A 21,630-nucleotide genomic window follows, 5' to 3' on the forward strand; every position below is an offset into this window, starting at 1 on the left:
TAGCTTCAGGAGATTAGAAATTTTGATCATGTGAATCTTACCAAGCCATGACAGAGGGAAACTTTGCCTGTTGGTGCGTAAAGTAGAGAGTTCTTTAAATAATGAGTAGTTAACTTGATAGACGGTTGATAATTGAGACATGACTGATGGAAAAAAATTCTTTGGAAAGACTACCCAGTTTATACAACTTCAAGTCAGTTCGGCAAGAAGGTCCAAAGTCAGTTCTGCACAGGGCCCACTGTTGGCTACGTCTGCCACTGAATATGTATGTTCACTAACATAAAGATGGATAGCTCCATAACTTGCAGAACTGCTCTTTTATGCTACATCATGCAGTATATAGTGTAGTGCAATAATAAGAAATTACATTTCTGCATTAAGTTTTGTTATTCCATTTTATTGAGAGAGAAACATAGGCTGCATGAAAGGGAACATTGAACACCATGCAAATTGTCAGGGGAGAATTTACAATCCACAGAGACCTCCTCTGCACAGCTATTCAGAACCATTGGAAAGCAGGGAAATCTAAAGTTCTCCCCCCTCAAGAATGACATTATACAATTAGGTTAATACTTGAATTTACTAATAATTTTGGTCAGCTTTGCAGTAAAATCATTTATCTCTAAGAAAATATGTTACTAAAAGTGAGAATGTTTGATTAACTGCTCTAATATATACACTTTTTATCTTTATTATTAGGTCAACATGGGCCTAAAATTTGACAGTAACTTTGTCATTACTTAAAATAAAAAGTAAAACAATAATCATTGTTGCAAGAATAATCAAAACTCTCTTAGCAAAACGTTATATTGAGAACATTTTTTTATTTTAGCAATGTGATAAAAGATATGTTTTAAAACAAGTTCTCTAGATCAGCCTTTTTCAGCATGGAGGAACCTTTGAAATAACTTCCAGGTCTTCAGGGATCCCCTAGCAACCTCTGAAGGAACCCTGATTGAGAAACACTGCTGTAGATAAAATAGAAAGGTGCTGTATTATTTTATAATTTGTCAAATTTATAAAGACCCAAAAATGACATTTCTAGTACAAAGCATTTTGTAGTTTAAACTGCACTATAGTCAAAAATTTGCCCTGTTGCTATAGATTTGCCACATTATTTTTACTTCTAGAAACAGAAGCTTCTTTAGGAAAAGGGTTCCAGAAAGGGTAAACCAATCTGACTGATTAACTGTAGTAGCTTGTGAAGAAGATGTTTATAATGTTAAGGCATATTATTATTTTTAGGCACTGTCTTATGTCCTTCACTGTAGTAACATTGTCATAGCAACTGATAATGTCTCAGTATCTGCAGCAGACCAGATTTGTTTCTCACTTTCAGGACAGTCTCATATGCAGTATAAATGGTAACAGAAATTTGCAAAGGTTGGTAACATTAAATATAGCAAACAATCTGATTTGCATTCTGAAGTTCGCTAACATGGGATTTCTGGGTTATGGCTATGGGTTCTTTACATTGTTTCTTTTTGCAGCATTGCTATCCTCTCCTCAATGTGAAGCAGATGGATAGCATTATATCTGAGAACACCATTCTGAATGACACTATTTCTAGCATCTGACAAACTCAAAGAGAAGTGGCCATTAAAGGGTATCTTTAACAAGAGCCATCATTTAACTTATTGGTATATGTTCTTTTGAAATTTCTTTGCTGAACTTCAGGTGTTTTTAGGTTCAGTACTTCAGCACTACCAGTTCGCAGCTTTCATTTCAATGACCCATGCTGCATTTGGGGTTTTCTTTTATCGTTTTTAATCCTCTTTTAGAAGAAATCGCACAGTCTATCATAGTCTGTCATGACTTATGTAGCTACACACAGGAATTATTCTTATTATGTATTATTTAAAGAGGAAATTACATTTATTTTGGGAATGCCCAAAATTGGCGACTTTTTGGGAAGCTGTAGCAAAACTTACCCAAGACCTCACTTCCATTGACATAGGTGGTAAACCTGAGATGGTACTGGTACATAACACTGACATGTCCAAAAAACGCTAAAAGACATCTTTACTGAGACATTTAATAAATGCTGCTAAAGCATGCATTCCCTCTAAATGGAAAAGTGAAACACCACCATCTGTTGCTCACTGGCTTAATAGGGTTAAAGACATATATCATATGGAAGACATGATGTCTACTGATTCTGGGACATCCGAGAAGTTTAATACTACCTGGTCCTATTGGATCCAGTTTATCACCACCCCTGCCTTTACTACCCTATCCCCACAAGATTTGTAGATCCAAGTGGATCAAGTTTTAGTTGACCCTTACCTCTTGGCTGTATGTGTCAAGGAATGGTTTGTTGGACAATGCTGCAGTACCTGTTCCCCCCCCCCCCCCCCCCCTCCCATCCCCTTTTTCTTTTGTCATCATCCCCCACCCTGTTTCACTCCCTCTTTTTGACCCTATTATAGTTGTAAAATGTTACTGTAATATCCTGGGTTACAGGTTTGGAAGTAATTTGTTTTTTATCCACCATTGTACTGTTGTTATGGCTTGCGTTGATTGAACTGTTTATTTTTTACTGTGGTTAAATATTACGCTGGTATATATTTTACTGTACCTGGTTGTGTCCCAATAAAAAGTTATTTTATATTTAGTTATATTTAAAAAATGAGGAACTGAAAAGTGCCTAAAAAAAAATACACTTACCTTCAATCCTGTAGGGCAGTTCAATCCATCCGGAGGTGTCTTGCATCGGGTCCCGCGTCGTCCCGGCATCCGTCCCTGAGCCAGTGCTCCGGGCTTCGCCATCTTCTCCTCTTCTTCCTGGTTCTTCTTTCTATGTCACCCGACGCGCATGATCGGGTGACGTAGGTTGGAAATAAAACTTGCGGACCTCACCGCAGTTGCATGAGATCGGCAGTTTTTTCTCTTTCTTCTGTGCATGCCCGAGATGCTCGGCTTTGCGCTCCCATTCATTCTTCATCGCCTAGGCGAGAATTAGGGGGCGGTGCTGCACCCTTTTTTTAAAAATAAAAAAAGGTGTTGCACTTAAAAAAAAAACAAACAACAGAATTTTTACTTAAAATAAAAGGATTGTCTACCCTTTTATGTAAAGTGAAATTTCTGAATTTAGGTACGCTTTAATGGCTATGTTTTACTTAATGTTTTGCTTTGTCTTTTGGTTTTCTATAACACCTGAATACAAGTCTCTAGATGTCATCTAGTGGTCATGCATGGAATATGTTGGTGAGCACATTTAGAAAGGTTATGGCTGCAAGATTGTAATTACAGTATAGTTACATTCCTTTTATCGGTCTTGCACCATTCTTCTCAGTGTGAACTTCTTAACAAATCTCTGTCATTAGATGGACAGCTGCAAATTATGGGCACACAGGATGCAATATAGCAATACAATGAAATATATTTCAGCTACCCTTTCAGGCCTTTTGAAATCTATGACTGCTTCATCTTTTTTTCAATAGGGATGTGTGTCCAAGCCACTTTCCAGTGTAGTTACAGTTACCAAAATGCGTCTATACATGGAGAGGACTAGACAACTTCCTTTCCCATATGAAAAAATAATGAATCCCTAAATCTTACTCTATACCACAGTGAGGATCCAAGGCAGTGTTTATCAACCAGGGTTCCCTTGAACTTTAGGGTTACTTTGTACTCCTCAGGTTAACATAACGGACACTAATAATCTTTTTGGCTATTTTTTAAGGGTCACATTCTTTCTATCATTTTAAAGCTATGAGATTGTAAAAAAAGGCTTTCCAGATTTGGTGTCAATGTTCTTATCTCCTTAGGGGAATGGCAGGGGAACCTTTTTGTTTATTCATCAGACATTTATGGTCTAGTGTTCTCTTTGTTGGTTTATCCTGCAAAGTTGTATAAAGCTTTCCTGGTCCTCTGGAAGAATGTTGTTGATACGCATGTGTAAAAAAAAAAACTTTTAGAACAAAATTCTGTGGACAGATGTTGTAGCAACATTAGACATGTTTGCTGCAAACAGTATTTCAGATGAAGAAGTTTATACTAAACGCTGATGGTTTTGCAGCTTGAAATCACTGAGACATTTATGAATGCTGCATCATGTTCTTGATGAAAATGTGATAAAGGACAAATATGCAAATATTGACATTTAATCAGAATTGGATCTTTCACCACAATATTGACCCAAACCACGTTAGGAGAAGCATATTTGGCCGCCCCACCGCTGTCCAGAATGCCCTATTTACTCCCTGCAATGGCATCGCGTGTAGTAGCACCCGAGTAGATCAAGCAGTTTTTTCTGTTCTGTGCTGCCTTGCAGCATCCCCAGTTTCTCTTTACTTGTGGATGTTCTCTCAGATTCCCCTGCTCTTGGACTTTGTGCAGCTGAGGGTGATTTTTCAGTGTTTGCTGCAAATGAGTGCTTTGGTTCCTGGGCTGATTTTGCTCTGCCATAGGCTAACTGGTCCTTTAAAGCTTCCCAGCTCCCAGGCACTAGTTGCAAGTTGTAGTATGTAGCTTGTATGGTCTGCTGGTGATGTTATATACTGTTTGATTGCCTGTTTTCTGGACTAGGATTGTTTGCTGCCTGGACCAACCTTTGCTTGTGCTCCCGAATTTGCTTGTATTAACACTTGGATGCCTTGTTTGGGAGACTGGTACCTGTGTATGAACTCTGGCTCTGTTTCTGGACTTGCCTCTGCTGGATCCTCCTGTACTGTGAATCTGTGGAACATCTGGCAACTGACCATGGAGTGTCTGTTTTCCCAGCCATGCTCTTGTGGGCTCCTGCTCCTCTGTCATTCCTCCCCAGATACCATACAGGGCACAATGGAGCCTGGTGAGCACTGGTGCTGGACCAAGGCCTCACAGCACACTAGCAAATCCACAAAGGAATAACTGGTTACAGACTGACCTAATGACAGTCCTGATTTGAATTTCAATATAATGTTTTGGGGTGGTAATTTATACAAGGACAGTGGGATTAGTGGTCGATGTAAGTGACAGGGAGGGCTGTCATGCAAAGTGCCTACCAGAAGTAATTTCTGTTAATAACTGGCAATACCAGTCTCCAAGCCCAAGAGTGTACTAATTTCCACAGTACATCATTACACTCGTATAATAAACAACTAAAAGGGTGATTGGGCAACACAGTGGCTTAGAGGTTAGCACTCTGGCCTTTTCAGCGTTAGGTCCCAGATTCGAATCTCGGCCAGGACACTATCTGCATGGAGTTTGTAGGTTCTCTCAGGTTCCTCCGGGTACTCCAGTTTCCTCCCGCATCCCAAAAACATGCAGTTGGGTTCATTGACCTTAGACTGTATTAGAGAATAACATACATAAAGACATTAACATATGACTGAGGTAGGGAAATTAGATTGTGAGCCACTTTGAGGGACAGCTAGTTACATGACTAGGGACTTTGTAAAGCGCTGCCTAATATGTTGGTGCTATATAAATACTGTGTATTAATAATAATCTCTTGGGCTTGTTTTATAACTATATCACTGTTATTTGTGAGGACTGTTTGAATAAAATCTCTAATGTTTGGCCTGTTGAGGAAGTCAATAATTTCCTTGGGATGTACACACTTTTACTACTATTCATGTATTTCAGGTGTTTATTTAGTTGTTTAAAGCGTAATCTTTGATGTGAGTTGAAACACAGAATCTGGGACAGTACTTAACAATCAAAGAAGCATTAAAAAAAGGTTAGCAGTGGTGAAAGAAGTTTTTACTTATCAATAATTAACAGAATGCTACTCTGGATCTGATTAACCACCCGAGCAATAAACCCGACCTTGGTTCGGGTTAAAAAAAATTACAATTATCGATAAACCCGAACTTTTCTCACTGTATGAAAATACAGTGAGAAAAGTTTGGGTTTATGGATCACTTACCTGGTCCCGCTGCGATCATCTAGCGTCGTGTTGCAGCGTCGTCCTCCAGCGTCGATCTCCAGCGTCGTCCTCCAGCGTCGGGTGCCTTCCCAGAGAAGAAGAAGCCGGCTGGCTTCTTCTTCTCTGTCCGTAGCGTGTACGTGTCCCTCGGCGATGACATCAGCGCGTGTGCGGGAAATTCAAATTGAAACTCATTCAAAAACATTTTGTATTGAATTGAACACAAACTCCTGTATCCAATCCAATACAAAATAGTTCAAAATAAATACAAAGTATGTAATTGGTAAATTCAAACTCTCATTTTGTATTGGATTGGAGTTTGTATATACAGGATTTTGTATTCAATCCAATACAAAATGAGAGTTTGAATTTTGTTCTCATTTTGTATTGGATTTAGAAAAATATATTACTATACAGTATACCGAATTATCGCATTTTCAGTATTTTTCATTTATTTATGTATTCTTGTTTATGCTGATTTTTGTGTCTTTTATTTAATTTTATTAAAAGTATTTTTTTTTTTTTTTAGATGATTGTGTGTTTCAAACATTTTTATATTCATGATATCTACTAGAACCCTGTTCGGACATATTTCTGTAAGTTATAGGTCTACAATTTAAAAAAAAAATTTCATGAAAAATCTAGACATCAGTGTAACGCCCAGGTGGTTAATAAATGAAGTCACCACAACATGGCAATGCACCAGCAATAGTCGAAAATGGAATGTGTTGCACCAAAACCCAATACTACATGTTACAATACATCCAAAAGCACTGTAAAACACTTTAAGGTGGAAAAAGTATGTTTTTTATATACTTATATACTCCATAATTTTGTTTGTATTTTTGATACGTATGCAGATTTGATTGTGTTCTTGTTATCTGACTAAAAGTGAACAATGGAGGAGGAAAGGGGGAGGGCCTGACTTCCTAAAACGACGAGTCCTGTACATAAAAACAAAAAGGCTAGCACCTGTTTATCTGCTAGTAAAATGCATGCAAATTTTGGCTAGTAAAATCCTTTTTAAAATACAGTACATAACATACAGATGGTTCATATCTGTGTATGCACTTCTCCTAGCTTTGTGTGCTAACACTGCTGTGAGAGCCCTATGGTGTGCACTGTAACATGTCATTTATCTTTATTAAACTTTTTTTTCATATTTATTTTTTTTTAGCGCTAGAATATTACGCATGTGTACATTAAATAGGGGTTGCAAATGAAACAATGATACATACAATGACACAGGAGGAGGAGAGAACCCTACCCAAGAGAGCTTACAATCTAAAAGGAGGGGTGTTGGATGTAAGGTGAATCACAAATTTTTTTTTTTTTACTATACCACAAAAGTCTGAATAGCTCACACTGCACATTAAATGAAAATTGCATACTCTATATGCTTTTTGTCAAAGCCTGTCCTGACTGAACTTGTGACATGTACAAAGCACAAGCTCATGCAGTTCAGCCACTAAGACTACATCTCCCAGCATGCTTCACTGCTGACCTCACGCTACCCGGATACACTGAGTGAATATAAATAACAAAGGTACCGCCTTCTCTGGTCCATCGCGACACGTAATTGGTAGTAAAGCTGTCACTCATAGCTAATTCGAATCCTGATTGGCCGAGATGGCAAAAGTGGTTCTAACTTCCTTAAAGGGACAGCGCACTGCCCTTGTTGCAGCTGTTCTGTCATCACATGGCTGAGGAAATTTAAATTACACTTGTAAAGCAGCTCCGAGAATACACGCCAACATGGTGAGCAAATACCTAATGATAATGTGCTGGGCTTTCCCTTTACTATATGTGTGTCATTGTGTTTACTTGCCTGGGACTTTACAATGAGTTAAGTTGCATGCAGAAAAAGAACGTGACAAACCTATCAATGGGGTTTCTCATATTATGTCATTGCTATAAGGCTGGATAGGATGTGCTTAGTGTTTGGATGTAATCATTTCACAGGGGACCTTATACAGTGTATGTAATGCAGACTTTGTAAAGTACCATTGCTGCCTGGTTAAGGTCACACAGAAATAAAAACTTCTTATCCCTAGAATGTGATAAAACGGCTTATTCAATACATCCGCTCTGTTATTATCGGATTCTGATTGGCTGCTGTGCTTTACTGCACGTCTCCAAAGTCCAAACTTTTATACGGTAGTAAAAATGTCCTTTGGGTTTCTATCACAGGGGAAGGCTTGCAATAGAGAAGCCAACTGTCCGGCGCTACATACAGGTTCTAGATTTTTCACCACATTTATGATTGTCAGGGGTGAAAATCTGTACAGCTGTCCCCCAACATAGCTCCAACAGCTGCTGCTATTTTTGTGGAGGATGCAGCAGGAAGCCTCTCACTCACCATCCTCCCTCTCCAAAGAATGCACATAGTGATCAATTCTACTGACCTAGCATCAGTTACATCCTAAAGTGGATCTAAACTCTGCGGTAGGTGGAGAGCCATATTCAGCAAGTATGCACAGCATATTTCCTGCTTATGGAACATATTTACCCTGTGCAGAGATGACAGGTCCTGGACCTATCACCACATCATCCTAGGGACCCGCCATCTTCACCACCAGCCAGCTCCACAGCTGACTTCTTTGGAGATGGCGATCCTCTTCACTCCTCCCCAGTGGCTGACTCTAAGCTACATGACACATGCGCCATAATGCGTAGAACCTAACCAAAAAGCCACCAGGAGCCGTGGAATTTTTTATACAGTGGGGGATGGGTACCTACATATTCCACATCACCTCATTCTGTAAACTTTTCCAACATTCCCAGCACCACCCCATTCTGTACCTTGTGTTCATTCTCCATCCCACACCACCCCATTCTGTACACTGCATTGTATGATCCTTATCTGTTCTCTGTTCCACTGTAACTCTATGTTGTCTATTTTTAAAGCAGTGAATCTGACATGGGCTAGCACTCAGTGGTTAGCACTGTGGCCTTTGTAGCGCTGGGTTCCAGGTTTGAATTCCGGCCAGGACACTATCTGCATGGAGTTTGCAGGTTCTCCCCGTGTTTGCATAGTTTTCTCACACATTCCAAAAATATGCAGTAAGGTTATTTGGCTTCCACCAACAAAAATGTCTTTTGGGTACAGGAACAGGTAGGTATTCCCTATAGTCTGCACATGTCCTAGGTCTTCTTCAACTCCAATGACAACCCAGGTGTTGAAACTAATATGTAAGTCAGGAGTTTTAATTCAACATTTTTGTAACCTGAATACTTGGTTTAGGTTGCAGTAGCAGTTCTTGTTTGTCTCTCATTACACACACTCATGACGCTGACTTATAGAGTAAAAATACAGTAAAAGTGGAACCAGGTTGACACTGGTGACATCAGAGGTACACAAACTGTATATTGGAAATCCAGATGTCATTCAAGAATTCATTTTGTACTTTACCACATTGTGAATGCTGTTCCAAACTGAGATCCTTATATTTGACAAAATACCATATAAAAGGCCGATCAGCTGATGTTTAATAAAGAATGAAATGTGATAAAAGTGTGTGCATCAAATCACAAGATAGTGTGGTACTAATAAACACAATGGTCAGTTTAAATTAAAAAAATATGGCTTTCACAATATTTTCCTACAGTGCTATTCCATAAGGACAATCTGTTGCCATTAGTTTTCTTTATTGACCAAGGCATCTGTGCATGTAAATTTGAAATGCAAGTTTTTAAATGGACTCAACTTTCTATTTACCAGAGTTCTAAGAATTTGTAAATCATCTTAAAATAATAAACCATTTTTTTTGTGACATATAAAATGACCTTTTGAGGAAACTGATGATGACAGCTGGCACTGTGTAGTATTTTTGTAAGGCAGCAGGAGAGCATCTGAGTAGGAACAGGTGAAGGTTTCGTCTCTAATGACATCAGATATACTGGAGCATGTTTTACTTCAGCAGTCATTGATATTCATTTTGGCTTTTTTTATTCAAAGTTCTACATTTCAGCAACAAGATCACCAGTACAAAGTTGGCTCAAACCCTCTATAGCTTGATTGAACCCATTACAATTTACATGGGGTACTACACCTAACAGGATACCAGATAAATAGTTGTGTTAGAATGTGAATTAGAATTATTATCTATTAGAATGTGTGGAGAATTTCATCCCGGCAATCTTTCTAAACGACACCTAGGGCCTGTTCTCATCTCTGCTTACTCTGCTGTGACAACATGGAAAGATAACGTAAGCAGTAGTTGAGCATACAGATGTAAGATCAAATCCATGGACATCTGCACCCTAACTTTCCAGAAGAGGACAAGAAGAAGTGTTACATTTTGAAGTTTGTCCTGAGCCTAACCTTTTTTTTAATCCATACTTTTTCTCCGTGTTTATATACCTTTAGTTCTCCATGCAAATATATATTTGAAATCTCCCTGGAGCCTGGATGAAACAAATAAAGGCTGTTTCGTATTGTGTTGATGTGTTCCTTTCATGTACCTGTTGTGTTTTAGACACATTAGGTGTTTGAAATGATTTATTGACTCGAGTGGTAAAATGCAAATCAACGAAGGCAAGGGAGTGCCTTACTGAGTGGGGTGACTGGTTTGCTCACTAAAATACTGGAAACCCCTATTAGTTTAGATCCAGTGACCCATTTGCTGAATGTCCCCATAAATGAACTTTCTAAACCGAGGAAGGTTCTTTTGACGCATATTCTCAACGGCTAGATGCCTCATCTCGGTGCATTGGAAATCACCCACCTCTGTTGCGGAAATGAGGACACATGTAGGGGATAATTGGCTGATGGCACATCTGTCAGCTAGGCTTAATAACAAACTGGAGAAATTTGGGGAAATTTGGGCCCCATGGGATCAAGTAACAGCCACCGGTAATATATAATACGGATTAACTGTAATTTTTTCTGTGTTGCTTATTTGAACTTCAAATACGGTTGACTGGACCAGTTGTTTCCCTAGTGAGATCTTTTATTTTTACCTATTCCTAGTATTCCTAGTACTTGGTGCCATAAATAACCAGAGGTGATTCTTTTTATTCTGCTGTTTCTTTTTTATCTTTCTCTTTAGGCTGTTATGGGGATACAGATGGTGGTCACTTTACTGGTGGCCAGTATTATGCAGAGAGTTTCCCCTCACTACTCCTTTGCAAGATGGATCCTATGTAATGGAAGGTGAGTTTAAATTATACACATAGCACAGTTTTGCAGTATGACAAGATGTTCCTTATAGTGTTCCAATCCCTATACAGTATTCATGGTGTGTGTGTATATATATATATATATCCCATACAAATCAAAAAGATAATGCCTGAATCAGAAAAAATACAGGTAAGAAGGACAACTTCAGGCCAAATGAACCTATTAACAAATTTCAGAATGATCTCAGGAACCATCTGAGGCTGATAATAAACGATGTCATCGACAAGTCCAAAATCCAATGGCATAGGCCCTCCAAATAGTATTCATAATGACTGCTGAAGCTTTCCTCAAGCACAGCAATGATATGGTTTTACTAATTTCCTTAAAATTTCTCTTGTCTGTTTGTGTGACTTAAAATGCCTCAACATATTGTTCTAAAAAACATTCCTTCATCTAATGTTCTTTGTTTTTTGTTAAATAGCTTGTTTCGTTACAAACACCCAACTGAGGATGAACTGCGAGCACTTGCTGGGAAGCAGAAACCAAAAGCCAAGAGAGATAGGTAAGTTCTTTGTGAACTCCAGATATCTGGATCTTGATGGTATTCACTACCATTCAGATAAAGTTAGCCACAGATGGCCATAGAGGGGTTAGTATATCCCAGTACTCAAGTCTATTACCAGTACAGACTACTCATGTTTTTATTAATACACAAGCTTTCCAAAAAAAAACCTGACTAAGCTAGCTTATAAGTGTTGACTTGCTGCAAGTCATGAATGCAAAAGTGAATGAGATTTTGGACACATTGCCAGCCCTATCCAGGAAGAAGATTAAAATAAAATTTGAGATATTTAAAGCAAGGGCATCGAGCTTTTTGTAAACTTCTAATTCTGCATATTGTGTTCAAATTCTTAGCTGCAAATTCTGCATATATAATCTGAATTCTAAAGTGGGTTGAGTTGGTGGAGGTGTTTTTGTATAGTAAAAGTCTCTGCTACCCTCTGTTTGAGCAGAATGGGTGCTGGAAGTGGTGATTGAAGAGGATATGTGGGCTGGTTGGTATATCCAATAATTCCAATTACCAATGTAAATGGGAAAATGTATCCTAGGAAAAAATTTCCATTCTCAATGTAATTACTCGAGAACAGAAAAAAGTGTAGCAGTTGTATAGGACTTAAGTATTTATAGATAACAGGTTCTATAAGCTTTGTGGGGTGGAGAACCAACCTATTTATGCTGTCTATACCTTAGAATGTTTACACCATTCTATACACCTGAATAGTGGGTGAGATTTTACATTACAATATTCAGCTTTAAGGAACAAGACACCCAGGAATGGTAGCAGTCTGATGGCTGCCTTTAAGTGACAGAAAAGCTGAGTAGTTCCAGTACCAGCCGGTCCATTTTTATATATTCTTCTTATCAATGGGCATTTTACATAGCAATGCTGGGGTACCAACAGCTGCTAACCATTGGAGGGAATCTTTCTCCATGCTAGTAGATTCATAGATGCCAAAAAGGTATAATATTTCAGTAAAAAACGAACACCTGTTCTGTGGAAGTCTTTTTGGTAAAACAGTTGGTAAAAGAAAGAAAGAAATTGTCCAAAAAGCTAGAATGGTGCAGCTTTTTTCTACATGGATATTTCATAACTATTTTTTTTTTGTTAGGAGAGTTAATGGGATGACAGAAGAGAAACCATTGACAGTGCCAAGAGACATAGACCTGCACTTGGACACCCAACCAATCACTACCATTGATGCCCTTGGTAAAATGTTTTCACTTTACATGGCTAAATTGTGATATTGTATGCAAAAGTGTAACATATATGCAATGTGAAATAAGTGTGTTTTATGTTTCCACAGCTATGAATAGTGTGCCCTATGTTTAAGCCAAAAAAAAAAATTGTTGTTGTCTTTGTTAGCGAGAGACTAAACTTTCTTGTCCCTCTAATACCATTTCACTATAATAGGAACAGGATTGAAAAAAAATCCTAAAGTGATTCTAACCTATACTTATGTCACATTATGTCACATTCTCCCTCATACCCAAAAGTATTTTGTATTCTTGCCATCTGCAGAGTAGCTGTCAGGGAGCACTAGTAATATGGGTTTTGAGCTATCTGCCCTTTGCCTTGACTGCCCTTAGAATTGGCAAGGTGATTGTGTTTTTTTTACTATACAGTAAATATTAAAAGTGCTTCCTTTTTATTTGTAGTATTTTTGACATTGCACATGTACTTTTACTGAGATTCACGTGTCCATATATTTTAATGAATTTGTGTGTTTTATTTGCAGTTCTTCGCTATTTTCTGGAGTATCAGTGGTTTATAGACTTTGCCTTGTATTCAACTATCATCTACCTGTTCACCGAAGGATATTATTGTCTTGTGAATGCCCAAAATGAAGTGAACATTGGAATTCTCTGGTGTCTGATAACAGTTGTTTTCTCCATGTATCCTTGTTAAACAAGTTTAAGGTTTGATGGTATTCAGTGTCTAAAACATGCACATTGAGACTTTTAGTGTATGAGAGATTTCTGTAGTCTATAGTTTTAGACACACATGTAAATGTAATACTCCTAATATATTTACTCAGCGTTTTTGTTTTTTGGCTGAGGCTTAGGACAATGACTGATTTACTGGTTTTATCTACCTCCTCTCTTTCGTACTTACATGATAATTAAATTTGTTAGGTAAAACCTAGTTATGTTCCATAAAATATGTTGAAAAAAATGTGTGCACCATTTTAAAATTTTAATGAAAAACCATACCTAAAAGCCTATACCAAAAATCACTAGCCATTAGCCCTGGTTTATTAAAGCTCTCCAAGGGTGTAGAGGATACACTTTCATCCGTGAAGATGGGTGATCCAGTAAACCTAGCATAGATTTCTTTAAAGTATAGTGCTATTTGCTAGCAAATTATTTGAATCCTGGACCAGATCCATTCCAGGTTTGCTGAAACACCCAGCTTCACTGTTGAAAGTGTATCCTCTACAGCCTTGGAGAGCTTTGATGAATCATGTTCATTATGTTTATTATGCAAAAAGCTTCTTTTATGTCATTCTTTAATTATTTTCACTTTATTGCTGTGACTTGACTTCTTCTGACTTCACGACTAAGCCATTTTACCTGGCATTTCAGTGTCCAATGAGACTGCTTAAGTAAGCATTAAGACAGAGATAGTCGAGCCCTGGTAACAAAGTAAAACCAGGTCAGAGAAGACCACAGAAGGGGACCATCTGACTATAATGGCAGGCATTTTGTTGTTGTGTTTTCTGCCAGTATAATTACTTTTTATAGTTTTAAAATGAATAATTTTTTTTTTAAGGATAATGCTGGTCTCTCTCAAGTCATTTTTCCTTATCTTGAGGCACTCAGTAAAATCCTCTTGACCATGATGAAGCACTACTTCCGCTCTGAAGAAGGTGGGGAGCGGTCCGTGTGTTTGACATTTGCTTTCTTCTTTCTTCTCATTGCCATGATAGTAATGATTGTAAGGGAAGAATATCTGGAGTTTGGACTGGAATCAGGTGAGCCTTAGCACTCATTCATAATTCTCAACAGTTTGAAATATCTGTATATTTTTTTGTAATCCCTATTCTGTGTGTTGATCAAACAATTTATTTCATCAGTATGAAGTACGGTCTATCACTTCCTTACACAGGGTGTGTAATTTTTATGGTCCATTTTTTCGCTGAAGGTTCTAATGTGCTGTCACAGAATTATCAGCATATTACATTTTCCACAAAATATGGGCAACAATTTCATTTGTTTAGTGTTACACATAAAGTAGTTATGACGCAGTACAGCACCTTGTCCATACAGTGCAAAACATCTTTGGGAACAAACCAAAGACTATAATTTTATTCCTCTGCTTTTAAATGCAAAAGTGAGTTCCAAGCCCCGATAGGTGGTAACACCATTTATGCTTGAAGCCCATATTTCAATCATCAGTATAGTAATACATTTTCTAGTATGGCTCATGTGTCTTAATTTATGTGCTTTTTACATAAACTACATACAACAATAAACTTTCTATTACAGGTCTGAACAGCATCTGTCACAATCTGGAACTTTTAATGAAGCAGCAAGGCTGGCAGGTGTCGTAAGTGTCTGTTCTAGATCTACCTCAACCTGCACACAGTTCAGTGTTATACTTTTATTTAAACACCAATGAGTCTACACAAGTGCAGGTTGTTTTAAAGTAGATCCTAACCTAATCACTAAAATCTCATATGAGATTTGGAAAGTTTCTTTTCAATCCTTTTAAACCTGAGACTTTCATTAAGAATACCTGCTGATCCTGCTTTCAAGGCCATTCCTGTTAAAGGATTAATGTTTAAGCGTGCCCCTTTATTCCTACCCTTTCATAAGTGCACCAGTTTGGGATAGCATTGCTAATGCATGCCCACCTTTATTGTTGAGAAACAGTCTTGAACAGTGTGCATGTAAAAAAAAAAAAAAGAACTGCCGTTAAGAAGATCTTGGCTTGAGAAGATCTGTAGCACTGAGATGCAGAAAAGAATGAACACCCTTCATTCACAATACTTGAAAAAAATTGGGTGGATCTGATAAAAAAATTATAATACTTTTTTTTTTTTTTTTCTCCTAGGACTCCTTTTATCAAACTTGCCTTCAAAATTGCTTTGGTTGCACTTTGCTCTTTCCTTGGTGGCTGTTTAACCTTTCCTGGCCTACGCTTGGCTCAGACTCATCTAGATGCTCTCAAGATGGCAGCAGATAGACCATTTCTACAGTAAGTTATGATCTGCAAATAAAACATTCTGTAAAACAGTATTTAAATTATTGCTTTCTCACTTTTTTTATATTCAGTACCAGTGTTGTGTTGTGTTATTGACTTCCATTTTTTTATTTCATTTAGGCTTCTGCTTCATGCCAGCTTTTTACCTCCTGTCATTGCGGTTGTATTGTGGATTCGGCCAATCACTAGAGACATTCTCTTAAATGCACCGATGGGAAAGGAGTCCGTTCAGCTGTAAGTTGAAGCAGGAGACCTTTACTTATATGTTTGTTAAAATTGTTAGCACAGTCACAACACTTCAGGATGATTTGCCATACCTTACACAGTAATCATAAAAAATGTGAAATAAAAATGTATTATGTAAATGTTATCAAAGTCACCTTTTTCATAGAAAGAGGTAGCATTTTAGTTCAAAAATATATTACAAAATCCAAATATATCAGATTGATTGAGAGAGATGTTAAGTCATTAAATAAAAAACCTCTGTAAATTCCTAGTGATAAAGTATAAGTTTACTCTTCAGCAAAATTCTTTGTGACCTTGGAATCAACAGACCACTATGATAGAATCAACAGAACACTAGGTGAAAATTAGGTTCAGCTTACCTTTGGTTGTTGGCAGGCCCACCAGTCTTTAGGAACCCAAAACATACATAGGACTTTAGGCCAACCAAAAGTTTTATTGTAAAATAAAGTTGTCAGTTAGGGCAGAACTGATTAGCACATCTTGATTTGGGTTCACAGTGGTTGTAATGTAATTTACATTTTTATTCACAGTATGTCTGATTCCACATACAACACCTTCCGCCTGTGGGTTATCGTGTTTTTTTGCCTCCTTCGTCTCTCTTTGACTCGCTACCATTTACAGGCCTACCTGAGACTGGCTGATTGTTGGGTGGAGCAAATGAAAAGAGAAGCTGGTCGTATATCAATGTTGGAGATCCAACGTAAAGTAAGTAGTGAGCATAATATATAAGATATAGTTGGATGATATATGTATATATGTATTTATTATCCAGGGACTTCGATACCAAAAAAATTGTAATATAGTGTTTAAATTTTTTATATAAAACTATTGTTGTGTAGAATAAGAAAAAGTATACAAAATTACTACATCATTGTTTAACATACTGATATGTTATGGTAAACCGAAAATATATGACAACCAAAAAATGTTTTGTGGATGCTATGTAAAATTGTAAGGTAATCAGACACTACCATGGCAAGGTCTATTTATTTACTATAAGCCTCCTTCCCATTGATAGAACACTGTATTAAATTGAAATGAAACCTGTTAGATATGTTAGATAGCTTAAGGGGCCTTTTTTTGGACTTTTGTCCACACTGCCTAGGCAAGGGTGATGTTGTCATCTTTTCCGCAAGAATATGGAATTCCCTGGAATATTAAGTAGCCCAGATCTTGTGAGGAAAAGATCCTTACAGCTTCTTCTTGGGGAGATATGTACTACACTATATAGTCCAGGATAATCTACAAAAGTATTATCAACATCACTCCCTTACTTTAGTACAGAAGCCAAGAAATAGTTAGCTGACCTTGCTTGAAGTGGGTAAGTTAAAAAAAAAAAAAAACTTTACACAGCATTTAATTATTATGATTGCCTTGGTTTTTCTTTGATTTTGTTTAACAACCACTACAGTGTAATTAAACCTAGTTTTTTTTTCTTGCACAGATTTCTCGTATCTTCTGCTACCTTACTGTAGTAGCTCTTCAGTACTTGGCTCCTATTATTCTTACCCTGCACTGCATTCTCTTGCTGAAAACACTGGGTAAGTAACTTTGAACAGTTGGGGTATCAGCACTAACATTTGTTTTATTTTATTAATCCTCTTTTTCCCAAAACACGACTCTTAGTCCAAAAGAATAAGATGTTGTTTTCCTGTCCCATGTTTAAGTGTCCAGCCTGGTAGCCTGGCTCTATTTAACTAGAACAGATGTGGTTACATATGATATGGTCTATAGCCTTTGTGTTTCAAAGAGGCAGGTTGTACTCTGTATAAAGATGCATCAACCAACATACACTCAACCGTCTGATAAAAGGAAAATTGTTTTTCTCATTTGTGTTTTCTTTTGACCATCTTAAGTCAAAGTATTAAGTAGCAAATGAAAAGGGTTAAAGTTACCACATACTTTCTATAAATTATTTAAAATACCATAATTCACAATTTTTTAAATACATTTCATCTGTTTAGCTGTATCACAATGTGGTTATTTTTCTTGTTTGTTTTTTTTTTAAACCTATTCTTCCCGTGTCATTAGGTGTTGGGGTCACCTTTCTTAGGGTGTTACAGTGCAAGTTTCCTTGAAGGACATTTCTTTTTTTCTTTCTAAAAGCAGTACTGAAATTGTAGTATGTGCAAATTTTGCTTTATTTACTCCATTTTCAACATGAATTCATTGGATTGTAGTCAAAGACTGCACAATTTAAAGTATTTTAAGTACATTTGTATAGGTTCAAGTAATATATAATAGTACAATTTTGATATCTGAAGGTATTACGTGTCATTCCTTTTAAAACTAATTAATGTAATAAGCTGTAATAATTTATATTTCCAGGTGGTTATTCCTGGGGGTTTTATCCAGAGGAAGCTGGATTTACACCTGTTGTTGGCGTCTCTCCTGAACCTTCAACAGTATCCTCTGAAGAAGAAGATGACACAGAGGATGTTCAGATTGCTGTGGACCATATAATAGGAGCGCTCAGTGCTTTTCGAGATCTCTTCACTTCTATTTTCTTTCGTGGTCTCTTTGGTTTCCTGACCTGGTGGGTCTCTGTGTGCCAGATTGTCACCAGCCTGTTTGGTCTGTATTTTCACCAGTACCTGGGCTCTTCATCCTAAAGGAAAATCCTAATGAGACTGTGACTTTTGTTTGTAGTGAGAACAATACCTAAGGTCTTCCTTCACCAATGGTGAAACATCATTGTGGGATACGAGTACTCTTTAAGGGAAATCATTTTAATTATTTTTTAAAGGGAATATAATCAAGAAGACAAGACTTGCCTTACATTATTTGAAGGACACAACAATAGATCTGAGCACTGTTCTTGATGGTAAAAGAGTAATTGTTAAAAACCTTATAATAATTTGATGGTTAGAATAATGAATAACATTCAGGTATGATTTATGCTAATTAGAAAGGTATGTTTCTATCAGCAAACATTCTTAGGCATGTCTTTCTTTATTTTTTATTTTTTTTTAGAAAAGAAATAAGAAATACAAATTGTAATTCTGTGCCATTTTACCATTTCAATGTGTTTTGAAGACGTACCCTAGGAAGAGTTAAATCCTTTCCTTTACTCACAAATAAGTGTTCTCTGCTTCCAGCGCTTTAACTTCCATAGGATGTCAGAGGCTCTGTAAAATAGTCTCTGATCAAATAGAATACTATGGATCTATTGCAGGACCTCCCCCAGCATGTAGTCTCTGCAGTGCTAATTTTACAGCCAAGCTAAGACTTGACATATCCCTCTTCAATAGAGGTTTCTCCCACTTCTGGTAGACCCAGTGCATATAAACCCAAAATCAAATATGTTAAATATTTAAGCTTATTGCAGTCCTTTGAGTTCTTGTTTTGTTTTAGTTTTAGATATTCTGTAAAGTAAAGCTCCTCCTATTTTTGTAAAGAATTGTAGGAGGTAAGCTTGTTAAATACTGTGTTTTGACCTTCCCGAGAAACCCTCTCTGAACACTCTAATGGAAGCACATCAGTACCGTTGGCTTGCTGCGGCTGCTCCCTGTGCATTTTTCTTCTAGTTCCTGCTATTATTCCAATTATATTAGTTGCCGCAGTGGAACTCAATAGAGCCGCCATTGCGGAAACTAATTCCATTGAACTCTAGAAGCTGCAGAACCTGGAAGCAGCAACCTAATGGTAGGTTTTTAGAAAATTGCATCTTGGAAAGGAAAGCATTGAGGTAAGCGTAAGTAAAAAAAAAAAAAAAAAATACACTTACAGTACCACCTGCTGTCCATACTAAAGTCAATTCCTGTAGCTTTTAATTTATTTAAATAAAAACCACTCTGTTTCCTGTCCCATCATGTCAAGTGTATGAGATGCACTGTGAGCGGGAAAGACTTTTACATGCATTCTATAAATTCTTATGAAATTGTTAAATGGGGTAATAAAAGTGTCCCTTAATGGAAAGGTCTTAACTAAAAAAAGAAACCTTTCACTACAGCCTGACTAAGGAAATGTTATTTCTGATTGCTTGCCATTGGTTACTTTATCTTGCATGTTGCTCGTTGCTTCATACAGTAAGCTAGTGTACAGCCGATTGCTCTTTATAGTTATGAAACCAAAAGGAAAAAAAAGTCCATACAGTCAACACTTATTTGTTTGAACAATTGTTTAACAGACATGTTTTGGCCTTACATATGTTATGCACACACTCGGCAATGGCCATCTAGGACAATCAATCCTTCGCTACCAATCATTTTTGCGAGATGTCTGAAGAAGTCTCAGATTGCCAGTAGACATACTGCTGATTTAGAAAAGAACCTTGATTTTCCAATTTAGTTTTCAATGCACTTTTGTCAGTGGAGATTTTAGTATTTTTTGCCCAGGTACGTCTGTGCTACTTTTGTACTGTGCTCTAATATGAAGGGATTGTCTGCCTATACAAAGCCTTATCTTTCAGATTTATTTAAGCTATGGCAGCATATAAACTCAGGTTTAGAAGACAACGAACGTATTGGTATTTCTGCTGAACAAATACATTTTAGGAAATCTGTCTTGAACCCTAAAACCCACATTTAGATTGTACACAAGTATTGTTTTCTTGTATCAACTTCTTCACAGTAGCAGATTTGAAAACAATCTGCTACTGTGTAACAGATTTGAAACAAAAGTTAACAGGTGAACCATAGCCAGTTTTAGACAAGATGCTTGAAGAGACATGGAAGTTTGTGTCTATCCTCTTCTAAAGGAAATATCAGGATATAAATATGGGAGCTACTCTTCTTATTTCAGCTGTTTACCTGGGAAGTAAAGATAAGTGTGTTTGCCCTGGTACAAGCGTCTTTCAAAATAAGTTGACAATAGCATCTTTTATATTTCAGTCCTGATAGGTTTCATTAAGTGGCTGTAAACTCTTCTGCCAACATCCAGGATTTTGCCATATTGTGTACATATGCTCAATATATTGGCACTTTATGACAGACTTGCCTGCAAAGTGCTTCTCTCAAATGCTGCAACTGCTTCCATGTTCCTCGTTGCTGTTATATTTGCCCGGCCTCTTTTCTGTGTCTTCGTCCATCTTCATTGACCTGGTGGGGCTGACTTTAACTACCCATGGCACAAGAGCTACTTCATCACAACATGGAGTCACATGGAACCTTTACACTGAGTTGCATATGATCACCTCAATGTACAAGAAAAAACAGTCCTGATTGGCAGCTCTGGGAGACTTTTATTGTCTTTATGGTTATGAAACAATCTTGCCAGTCAGATATTTACTTCCGCTTTAAAGCCATAGCCTTACCAATCATTACTCATCAGTAATCTAAATTACATGCTGGTTTGTTTATATTATGCGATTCAATTTGTGTAACCATTTATGTACAAGACAGATCAATTTATCAATTTTACTTAGCATGAGCACATTAGGCAGATGAAGGCTGATTGGATGTGCCACAGAATGCAGCACGTCATATGCATTAAACCTAAATTCAGAATGACTCTGTTTAAAAATTAATATTTATGCTGAAATAAATTAATAAAACTCACTGAAATAAAGTTTTGTTTTTATAAAATAAATTCTGTTGCATTGAAGTGTTAATATTCACAACGTGTGTGTGTGTGTGTGTGTGTGTGTGTGTATGTATATGTATATGTATATATATATATATATATATATATATATATATATAT

General features: G+C 37.1%; 1 protein-coding gene across 1 annotated transcript; it reads left to right on the forward strand.

Annotated features, from left to right (window-relative positions):
• Positions 1-7,485: 7,485 nt before the first annotated feature.
• TMEM161A (transmembrane protein 161A) lies at positions 7,486-21,516 on the forward strand. Its single transcript, XM_072404622.1, has 12 exons — positions 7,486-7,612; positions 10,906-11,009; positions 11,458-11,538; positions 12,647-12,744; positions 13,274-13,430; positions 14,358-14,509; positions 15,024-15,084; positions 15,592-15,735; positions 15,862-15,975; positions 16,518-16,692; positions 17,432-17,528; positions 18,316-21,516. The coding sequence occupies exons 1-12, from the start codon at positions 7,610-7,612 to the stop codon at positions 18,597-18,599; spliced, it is 1,470 nt and encodes a 489-aa protein (XP_072260723.1). The 5' UTR covers positions 7,486-7,609; the 3' UTR covers positions 18,600-21,516.
• The last annotated feature ends 114 nt before the right edge of the window (positions 21,517-21,630 follow it).

The sequence above is a fragment of the Pyxicephalus adspersus genome, chromosome 3, assembly GCF_032062135.1.
Source record: "Pyxicephalus adspersus chromosome 3, UCB_Pads_2.0, whole genome shotgun sequence".
Lineage (NCBI taxonomy): Eukaryota > Metazoa > Chordata > Amphibia > Anura > Pyxicephalidae > Pyxicephalus > Pyxicephalus adspersus.